The sequence below is a fragment of the Dermacentor silvarum genome, chromosome 3 (genome assembly GCF_013339745.2).
Source record: "Dermacentor silvarum isolate Dsil-2018 chromosome 3, BIME_Dsil_1.4, whole genome shotgun sequence".
Classification (NCBI taxonomy): domain Eukaryota; kingdom Metazoa; phylum Arthropoda; class Arachnida; order Ixodida; family Ixodidae; genus Dermacentor; species Dermacentor silvarum.
This window is the reverse complement of record NC_051156.1, coordinates 134,042,583-134,054,174: the sequence shown is the minus strand read 5'-3', so window position 1 is coordinate 134,054,174 and position 11,592 is coordinate 134,042,583. Positions and strand designations below refer to the sequence as shown.

The 11,592-nt window shown below is 45.8% G+C and overlaps 1 protein-coding gene across 1 annotated transcript; it reads right to left on the bottom strand.

The window, feature by feature from the left end:
* Positions 1–1,376: 1,376 nt before the first annotated feature.
* On the bottom strand, positions 1,377–2,071 carry LOC119444799 (neprilysin-2-like). The gene is made up of 2 exons (XM_037709141.2): positions 1,930–2,071; positions 1,377–1,744 (listed from the first exon to the last, which is right to left on the bottom strand). The coding sequence occupies exons 1-2, from the start codon at positions 2,056–2,058 to the stop codon at positions 1,400–1,402; spliced, it is 474 nt and encodes a 157-aa protein (XP_037565069.2). The 5' UTR covers positions 2,059–2,071; the 3' UTR covers positions 1,377–1,399.
* Positions 2,072–11,592: the final 9,521 nt, after the last annotated feature.

Genomic DNA, 11,592 nt, shown 5'->3' with positions numbered 1-11,592 from the left:
GTAAATAAACGTTTAATGCGGAATACAGAAGCGCAATATTGTAAAGGTATTTTCAGCTTGTCTTAAGGGGACACCAATTATTATTATTCCATGTCAAACATATGTCATAAATGTCCGACAACAACGAGAGATCGCAATGTGTAGAATCTTGCAATGGACAGCCCGGTTTCATAAGCCGACGTGGGTGGGACAGGCATGGCAGGGCCATTAAGGGAACCACAGACACACACATACCTCATCAATGTTCATCCTTGTAGTGCCAGCCCAGAGCAATCTCACTGTCGGCCACACCGCTGTTACTTTCGTATCAATACGCGGCTGGCATTTAGCGCGGCAGACAGCAAGTGACGATGTGACGACTTTGCGGGGGACGTATTCCGCATCTAGCTCCTGGCAACTTGTATCCCAATTGGTGCTGCTACTGCATATGTAAATCAACAGCACCTTTATGCAACACCCGCCCCGTTATAGTTCATTCCTTTTCACAAAGAATTTAGGCGGCATCCTACACCGAGGGCGGAGACTTAAGGGGCGATCTTGGCACACATGCTGCACATTTTCATTAAAAATAGTATAATATAGTGAACCGGCCGCATGTATTTAAATCGCGTTTATTTATTTTCGGATATTTTCGCGCAAATTTCACTCTTCTTTCAGGCACATTCAGTTGCGTCCTGTATGACCACACTGTATGCTCATGATACGGTGAATATTATAGCCGAATTTGCGGACAATGTGAAGGATATATAATCAGTTGTCGGTATGTTCGTCGCTAGTGTTCTTCAGTTTCCTTGTATAGCTACTTATGCCTGTTTAAGTGCGTAATGCTGTAGTTTCATTTGTGTATGAGTTCACAACCAAGTTATTTTTTTGATATATAGTCTGCGAAGCTCCCGGTAAATTGAAGAGTGTCATTTACAAAAAAGGTACCTTGTGAATGTGAATTTTTTTCACCTAAAGGGGCATTCATGTCCGTGCCTGCTGCAACTGCTCGAGAAATACCTTGATTAATTTTTAATAATGCAAGAATATCAATTGCTGCCTCCCGAATGCTACGGAGTCCATTTCTCCCAATCCCTGACAACTATGCGAATTCACCATGCAGACAAGTGGACACCTGTGTAGCGTGTTGAGACGGGAAGAGCAAAGCAACTGACGCGAAACCGGTTCGCGAACCGATTCGGTGCTGCAAAGCAGTGCGCAAACCGTTACAACTTTTCATTTATTCAAACAAACTCATTCTCAGCGAAATCAAAACCCAATCGACCTGAAGCAAACCGGTGCTTATTTTTGGTTAAGACAAAGATAAAGCATAAATAATTTCTTCAGAGAATAACTAGGAAAGAAGGCAAGAAGTGTTTCCAGTTCATGCTGACCTACGCCGACCAGTGTCATCCTTTCACGACCAGAAGGCACACTTGGTCTTTGGGTTCATATGCGACCCCGGCGCGCACTGGAAGGCGGCCGAGAATTCTGGCATGTGCATAAGTGGCACCTCGCAGCGGACGTGGAATGGAGAATGGCGCTCGGTATCAGTGTCGCTATACCGGTTGCAATACTTGACGCAGTGGTTGATAAAGAACAGTCGTTCGGCCGTTATGTTGAGACCCAAAAGCGTCTTCTGCCGTTGGGAAGGCGGCAACAAAGCATACGCCGAGTACGATGCTGCGGTGCCAACGAAGTCGGCCAGGTTCTCCGAGTCGAGAAAATCGTTTGCCATCGCCTGCCGGGCCACCTTCTTTCTCTGCGAATTAATAGACAAATCAATGAGTTTCTTGACCAGACATTGGCTGCACCAGACAATGACCAGACATTCGCTATCAGCTATTTATAGCTGGACGGGCCCAGACAACCCTTGCATGCATCTCATGGCTTTAGCGATGAAGGAACTGGCAGAACACGAATAAAAATAAAATGGCGTCTACTCACGAGCTCTATATTCGATCGCCGCACACAGACCGCCCTTTTTCCGTATTCCGCTATGAACTGTGGTGTTAACCAGAGTCCCTTCTGGGCATTTTCGTCGTATGTTATGCCCAATACGTCGTACATGTGCATAATCTCATGACCAGCTATCTGCAAGGAAAAAAAATATGTTGCAGAAACCATCGTAGATTATTGACAAAACCAGCAACAGTTTTGATATTTGATCGTGATGTCTAACGCTATGCCATCGCTCCATTCACGACATACCTTACCGACCCCCCCCCCCCCCCCCAAAGTTTGATCAGATTAGCCTGTTTTAGTATAGACTCAGAAACGGCGTGGCCGAAATTTTGGCACAGAGCGCCGAATTTAACGGCACAACAGTAATAGTAAGGTGAAAAGAGACAAAACACTAGTACGCGTCTGATATCGAGTGACATACAGCGCACACTTGGAGGGGCACGGGCATTTTGTGAAATCGGTGACATAACACGATGTGCAACAGCGGTCACTTGCAGCAACTAACTAAGCGCCACTTTGCTTAATTCTCCACTCCTCCGCGCTTCTGATCCTTGCTCTTGCTGACCTCAATACAGTTTTTTTTGGTTTATGTTCAGGTAACAAGAAATGTCTGCCGTGTCAAATTATCATGTGAAAAGTTCACCTTTCCAAGCATCACATCGAAAGAAAGATAACGCTTTAAAGATCTTCTTTCACAAAACATGTGAGCCTAATGAGCGGTAATGAAGCAAAAAGTAGCAGTGAGCTTCGTAGCTCTTCCGAAACTCGTTCAACCGCTCTTGTAGAAGGAACTTTTTCTGTAGAGTAGAGACGTCATGGTTCCATTGAGAGGCTATACATGTAACATCAGATAATCAAAATCATGTAGTGTTTGTCCTAGCTAACAATGGCCGAGCTATATTTACAAAAGAGAATATGAGATAAGCTACAAATATGGGACCAATGATGTTTTGTTAGCTGTCCCATTGTGCAAACTGCGGAATTTTTCTGTTGATACTGAATACATGATCAGCAGAAATTATTTACCTAAATTATGACATTCATTTATAAATTGCGCAATCTCGAATGAAAAAAAATGCGCGTTTCGCTCGAAAACGTCATTATAATCATCGTAATAAGCCTATTTTTATGTTACTGCAAAATGAAGCCCAGCTGCTTATTTTTCTCCTAATGTGAACTAGAATATCGACTATCCCCGCTTGCTCTCTGATCCACACCGCTCTGTCCCCTCCTATCTCCAGATGTCACTACATCTGTAGAATAAAGGGAAATGATTATAGAAATACAAATTTGTCATAATAATGATATTAATCACTATAAAATGAAAAGACAAGTTTCCACATCTTCCATCGATGAAAATAGGATAAAATTATAGCAAGTAAATAGGCAAAAATATTGCGTAAGGAAATACACATCGGGAATTTCAAATAATCTACAAGTAACTCTACGTGAAGTATAAGGCGAAAGAAGTATACCATCAATACCCAAATCTGAAAAGAAAACAGCAGCCCCACGTCTGCAAGACCACGTGATAGTTTAAGAACGTTTAATGAAAGCATAGTTACTAGTATAAAATAAAGGAAGTGATGCGGCGGCAAACAGATTCATCTGACTAACAAATATAAAGCGAAATAATAACATTAGCCATTTAACTTGGGGCGGGAAAGGGTTGTAACAGTTTCTCTATTTCTTTATTTCAGTGCTAAAACAAGAATTAAACCTACAAGAACACCCCAAGAAGGAATCATGACGTCAACTCAAGATAAAGAGAACAAGCAGACAAGAAACACAAGTAGTGCACTATTTCTGCAAGAAATCAAGCCTCGTAGTCAGCAAGAAATGAAATGCAAAACAAATGGTATAAGAAAGCCCGATGATCAAGTTCGTTCCTGGGGTGTGGTTTCGCTGATGGCGATCGTTCACTTTTTTTCTTTTTTCTAAATTCCATTTCGCTAGCCCCAATTCTTTTATGTCGCAGTGGGTATTTGCCGGGCTGAGACTTTTATTTTAACACGAAACTGTTTTATGCCGGGGTCCACGACAACTTCCTCTAACGGATGTGACGTCCTGCGCGAACACGCAAAAAAATGCCTTCTTGGCATAAAGCCCCTATATGTAAAAAGTAGCGCCATCCACTTCCCTCCTCCTTCGTTCCACTATCGCGCTCGGCGCGACCAGCGCAATCGAGGCGCGATATCGACAGTGGCGCCGCCTGTGTCGGGCCTGCCGTGGCAGACGACAGCTGACACGCTACCAGAGGAAATCAGAGGAAAACTTCGATCGCGCCCTGCGGAGAAGTTTATGAGGCGCGGTTTTGCTTCGTCAGTCAGTAACTGGTCTTAATAATGCCGTTTTGCAAGTAGCAACACGACGATGCGAGACGGCGCAAATATAGTTTGCAGCAAGCGTTTGCGCACGCCGGATGAAAAACAAAAAAAGCCTTTTGCCCTCGCCTTGTCGGTTGCGGCAACTTCAGGTGCAGCAGCATGCCATCACAACGAAGTTCTTGTCCCTGACACATTTGATCCGTTTGTGCGTACAGCACTTTCGTCGCACAGGCCCGAGAATGGCAGTCGGAGTGCGGTGGAAAGAAAAAATATACAAAAGCGCAACGCGTGCTTCTACGTGACACGGATTGGCCAATGGGGGAGCGGAGGAGGCTGGGGCGACAGGAGGCGGCAAGGAGGAAACGCCGGGGTGAGCGCGGTGGCGGCAAGATCTAAGAATGGCGCTACTTTTTATATATAGGGGCTTTATCTTGGCAGGGATGGTACCGCCATCTAGGAGCGGGGAAGCGAAGTACTACATCATGGTACTAACGAGTGCCGAAAGTGAGCGCTTTCTCAGCGAACCGGAGGCTCCTACGCGGTATAGCCAGTGTAGGCCTTCTGCTGCGATGACCACGCAATTTCCGCACATGGCTTGTCTTTCGCGTCCGAATAGCCTATGACGCATCGTCGCCTACGGAGTGCAGCTTCAACATGCATCAGGGTAGCTATTTTGTAGCGATGCCTTTAAAGTAATATAATGCGTTTTCGCGATTATCGCGCTTTGTCAGTGGTCAGAGCGACGGTTCGCTCACGATATCAACGTTGATAACGCGAGTGGACCGTCGCTCTGACCACTGAGAAAGCGCGATAAGCGGGAAAAGGCATTATGACATTAAAGGCATCGCTACAAAATACCGGCCCTGGAGTGCTTACACGCCGCCTACTGCTTCGCTTGCGATGACACAAACTACGAAAACTGCTGCGCTAAACCGCGCATAAAGGCAACAATGTCGACGGGCGAATCTCGCTTTCGTCCAGTGAGAGACATGCCTGCCGTGAAGCATAACGCGTCCTAGAAAGCATTCTTTCAGAGCGCACCTAAGGTGTGCGTAGCACCCACGGGCTTGCACTCACTGCGCATTCTACTTCTCGTTTTCCGGCACTATGAAACGGGGAAAATATTGCTGAGAGAAACGTTGTGAGCTTAAAACATCTCATTTAAACTTATGTTTTCAAACAGGACTCCAATGTGACACTCGAGCTTACACAATAGGAAAAGTATATTTTATAATAATTAGTTCAGACTAATTCACTCATCAAAGAGAATGTAAAATTTTTTTCCCACTTTGCGCAAGGTGACTGCTAACGAGACGATGTAAGTGATATCCTCGTATTTCTTAGCACATTAAAAAAAATAATTTGGCCCGCGTTACCTGAACACCTGGTAGAACATTAAAGAAGCAGCCTCACTAGTAAAATAAGTTAGCACATAATCGATATCATCACTAGTGGCATAAACACTTTCTAGCATGAATGAAGAATAAATATACCAGTGCATTTGGACCATTTTTCAAGTTTGTCTGGCGAACTCCGAGGCCGGTTCGTGCAATTTTCGCGAATCTTAATTGCGTAAAGCATGATTAGGCTAACCACACACCCTCTCAAATTTATCATAAGCGAATCTCTCAGCGGTATTTGCGAGGAACGCAGTTAACCGTAGTTAATATAACGAACCCGACCAAGTTGGCCCCATTTTCACCTGCAAGCGATGAACAAACCCGTGGCGCACGAACACCCAAAATGTAGACATTACAACCAAGTGATGACCACAATGCAGTGATGATGAGGGCATGACAAAATTTGTACAACGACGAAACGACCACGTCTCTGTGACGACGACGCAATAGAAGATCCCGATTTCTACAATGCAAAACTTTTCTTTGCGAATCTCGATGGGTTGCGTGACGTAGGATAGTAGAAGTCATAGTCATGAGCATGACTCTGCGAAAAAATATTAACACTCAGAAACCACTGCAATGGGTTCTGACGTGGGTGCTAAGTGAAGTAAACACTAAAGAATGGTGGTAGAAGTCATAGTCATGAGCATGACTCTGCGAAAAAATATTAACGCTCAGAAACCAGTGCAAAGGGGTCTGATGTGGGTGCTAAGTGAGGTAAACACTAAAGAATGGCGGTAGAAGTCATAGTCGTGAGCATGACTCTGCGAAAAAATATTAATGCTCAGAAACCAGTGCAATGGGTTCTGACGTGGGTGCTAAGTGGGGTAAACACTAAAGAATGGTGGTAGAAGTCATAGTCGTGAGCATGACTCTGCGAAAAAATATTAATGCTCAGAAACCAGTGCAATGGGTTCTGACGTGGGTGCTAAGTGGGGTAAACTCTAAAGAATGGCGGTAGAAGTCATAGTCGTGAGCATGACTCTGCGAAAAAATATTAACGCTCAGAAACCAGTGCAATGGGTTCTGACGTGGGTGCTAAGTGGGGTAAACACTAAAGAATGGCGGTAGAAGTCATAGTCGTGAGCATGACTCTGCGAAAAAATATTAATGCTCAGAAACCAGTGCAATGGGTTCTGACGTGGGTGCTAAGTGGGGTAAACACTAAGGAATGGCGGTAGAAGTCATAGTCGTGAGCATGACTCTGCGAAAAAATATTAACGCTCAGAAACCAGTGCAATGGGTTCTGACGTGGGTGCTAAGTGGGGTAAACACTAAAGAATGGCGGTAGAAGTCATAGTCGTGAGCATGACTCTGCAAAAAATATTAACGCTCAGAAACCAGTGCAATGGGTTCTGACGTGGGTGCTAAGTGGGGTAAACACTAAAGAATGGCGGTAGAAGTCATAGTCGTGAGCATGACTCTGCGAAAAAATATTAATGCTCAGAAACCAGTGCAATGGGTTCTGACGTGGGTGCTAAGTGGGGTAAACACTAAAGAATGGCGGTAGAAGTCATAGTCGTGATCATGACTCTGCGAAAAAATATTAACACTCAGAAATCAGTGCAATGGGTTCTGACGTGGGTGCTAAGTGAGGTAAACACTAAAGAATGGCGGTAGAAGTCATAGTCGTGATCATGACTCTGCGAAAAAATATTAACGCTCAGAAATCAGTGCAATGGGTTCTGGCGTGGGTGCTAAGTGAGGTAAACGCTAAAGAATGGTGGTAGAAGTCATAGTCGTGAGCATGACTCAGAAAGAAGGGCAATAACTCAGCGAAAAAAAGATTAACACTAAAAATCGATGGCATGTGTTTGGATGTTGTTCTAAGTGAAGGAAAAGGCTAAAGGTCAATGGCCGAAGTTAGTCATGAGCATGGCCAAGGCTTTCACTTAAGGTCTCTTAGGCGTTGCTAAAGGGACTCCTGAGGACTCATGATGCGAATGTCATGACATGCGTGTCATGTAGGTCATGGAAAAGCCGCCTACGTCTTGGTACTGTCATGGTCGTTTCGTTAACTTGGTAGCTCCCCACACACTGATTCGCATAACATCGATTCCCACAGGGCGTGGGATCTGCTGGCTTTTTTACTTGTGATACGCGAGTCAAAAGGCGCGTCGCGCATTGACTCCATGCAGATGCCGATGTAGCGTCTCGCGGCGGAACTTGTAAAAATGGAGGGGACCCTGCACGCTTCAACAATATACTCCTACGTCAATGAAGTTTTGTTAAAATGGCCTTTCCTTCCTACTAGCTGGCATGCAAAGGCACGATGTTCCCTGCGCACGTCCTGAGGAATGTTCCCTAATAGTCGCTGTTATAAGTACTGTAATTAACCTAGTCCGTGATTACACTTCTTCTCTTAATCTGTTTCATTTTTATGCGCTCCCCCCTCCTTGCTGGCTCTTCTTGAAGTGTCAGCGTTCACTGGTGCGGTCAGCAGAATTATCTTCCTTCTTTCGTAGAACTACTATACGCAGTACAAGTTTTTTTTTACAATAAGACATAAGCTGACACTCAGGTCACACGCTTCGTTCGGGCTTTCCTTCAATAGAATAATTTATTTAGAGTGGCATAACATCGATTCCCACAGGGCGTGGGATCTGCTGGCTTTTTTACTTGTGATACGCGAGTCAAAAGTCACTGCGCGATTGAAGCATGCAAGAAGATAGGGGGAAGGTAGACGTGGCGGTACATATATAACTTGCAAGAAGGGTTGGGGGCCCGAGACCCTTTCCTTCTGGTTCCACCTATGGCCTCAGTGAACGTAGGGCAACAATTCGACAAGTATCCAAGATGATGGTGGGGGACAGGCACTGCAATGACATAATTACCACGGGGGCATTATAAGATGTAGTGACGACTGTATCACGAAGACAAGCATAAGATTTTAATGGCGTGACAAAAGCTGCATCATCACTCTGGTGTGGCTATGACTGAACGATGACGACGGCAAGATCAGGATATAATGAAGGCGAAAATTAACAAGGGCACCGTGACTGTCGCGGCATGTTTGTATTGGAGCTCATGTAGGCACTTGCGTGGAAAACCTGCCGCAGCGGGAGCCCTATATTTGCACTATGTACGGTGTCGGTTTGCGTTAAGGCCAGCACTGGTCAAATGTGCAAGACAGCTGCATTCTAAAGTGAAGGGCAAAGTTTAAAGACATGATACTATTATATAATATCCGGAAGCAGGCGTCGGAGCATCACCGACCCCTTCGTTCCTTCAGAAGCCCTGCCCAAAGTGAAACCGTTAAAATAATTTTCGAAGGAGACTGTTTTTTTATTTTTGCAGGCAAGAGATTACAAGATTTGGAGCTTGCTATGGAGTAGTGATATGTCATATATGTAATTCCTTCTCACCGTTCCGATACCACCATAGTTGAGGGCTGGTGGACTGCCCTGAAAGATGAATGGCCATTGAAGCATCGCTGTCGGGATAATGATTGAGTTGTAGAAAATTGAGTAGTGGGCGTTTATAGCCGATTCATCGTAGAGCCATGTCGTCTGGTCGGCCCACTTTTGATGGCTGGATAATGACAGAGCCTTTCTCCATGGAGTGAAAAACTGGTCGGACGGCACGTCCGGAAACATTTCTGCAATGAACACAAAATTACCCATGTATATACACACTCATTGAGCAGATCATTTTCGTCCGTACTGCTCTAAGAGTATTTTATGAAATGCGAACTGCAGTACAGCAAAGCGCGTAGCTGAACGATTACATCCATTGTCTTGCCCTCGAACGCGTAAAAGTTTTCTTGAATGGATGGCACTGGTTTTTTTCGTTCGTGTGTGGATTCATTTACTCTATGTGAATTTTCACAGACTAAAATAGCATGATTGATGCATTCAGCAAATACACTCATCTGGATAACCCTTGTCCACGAGCTTCTATCTTAACTTTTAAAATATATTTTTACTTAAGTAGAACGACCTTCAACATCCACTCACGAATCATAAGAAACAGCCTTCGATGTGTTTGAACATGTTACTTCTGTTGATTCGCGAATAAACATGCAGCACTACGTTAGTGGGAAAACGTCGCGCGGAGATACACATGGGTCCAGCTTCAGGTGCATGGAAGAATATGCCAGATGAGAAGTACGGGGATCGTGAACACTGTTCTCACTAACAGTCACCACACCCCCACCTAAGTACATATATATATATATATATATACATATATTGCGAGATAGCTGTTCAACCTCGACGGTTTATTATGCAGGCCGCGCGCTGAAGCGAATGGCGCTGGCCATGATGATGAGTATATACAGATGAAGAAGATGAAGGGGTAATATAATGCTCACACAATTACCCCCGCGCATGGAAGCGGCCAACCTGGCCGCTGGCTATGGCGGCGAACGCCGCATGAAAGGCTTTAAACGTGAAACATGCACAATCTCTGTGGTACGGCAGCGGCCGTCCGAAGGCGTAACAACGGGCGCGACACGATAGTTAACCGGCGAAGTCTGTTCCTGAACTGTGTAAGGCCCGACAAAACGGGACTGAAATTTCTCGCATAAACCAGGAACGCGAACTGGAGTCCACAGCAACACTTCGTCTCCAGGCTGGAAGGAAACGACACGGTGGGATGCATCATAGCGAGTTTTGCGGTCTTGTTGACTGGCGTCGGTGTTGAGGCGGGCGTGTTGGCGACACTGGGTAATTCGCGAAACAAATTGCTCACACGTTGATGTGTACGATGGCACGGGGACGTCAAAGAAAGAGACGTCGAGGACAGTGATTGGTTGACGACCATACACAAGGAAAAAGGGCGAGTACCCCGTTGTGCGTTGGACGGCCGTGTTGTAAGCGAAGGTGACGAATGGGAGAATAACATCCCAATTGGTGTGATCAGGGTTGATGTACATTGAAATCATGTCGGACAGCGTACGATGAAAGCGCTCTGTGAGGCCATTAGTTTGAGGGTGGTAGCTGGAAGTCGTTTTATGGATGGTATTGGACGCACGGAGAACATCGTCGAGAAGTTTAGACAGAAAGGTCCTGCCGCGGTCACTCAAAAGAATACGTGGGGCTCCGTGTCGTAAAAAGATGGTTTCCAAGAAAAAGGATGCAACCTCCGCTGCGGAACCGGAAGGTAGTGCGGCTGTTTCAGCGTACCGTGTCAAGTGGTCTACAGCTGTGACAATCCATCGTTTACCGCCAGCCGATAAGGGTAGTGGACCATACAAGTCGATACCAACTATTGCGAAAGGAGCTTCAGGACACGGGACAGGTTGTAGCAGTCCAGCCGGAGGTGAGGTCAGTCGTTTGCGGCGTTGGCAGATCGAACAGGAAGCCACGTATTTTGCTACGCTTGTTGCAAGTCCAGGCCAAGAGAAGCGGCTGCGAATTCGCTCATAGGTTTTATGAAAACCAAAGTGACCGGCAGTGGGATCGTCATGAAAGGTCTCCAGTATCTGGGTCCGAAGTGATCGGGGAACTACAGGGACCCAACGGTGTCCTTCGGGATGAAACACGTACCGGTATAGCACCGAATTTTGAATCTTGTGGTTCTTCAACTGCCGACGGAGTCGAGCGTTAGGTGTGCGAGAGGATCCCCGAATACGTTCCATAACGGAGTGGCAGTAGGGGTCACTACGTTGGCAAGTTGCAAACGTATGAGAATGGCTAGGTGGGAGCCGGTCGAGAGCTGCGAGTGAAGGAAATGCAGGAGAGACGTCCGGCGGGTTGCTCACGGAAGGTGGTAAGCAGGCAGTGTTTGAAGACGGTGGTAGGGGACAACGAGAGAGAGCATCGGCATCCTGGTGTTTCTTTCCAGACTTGTAGGTGACGTCGAAGTCGTATTCTTGTAAACGAAGTATCCAACGGCCGAGACGGCCCGTTAAATTTTTTACCGTCGCCAACCAGCACAAGGCGTGGTGATCAGTAACGACCGTAAAGTGGCGGCCG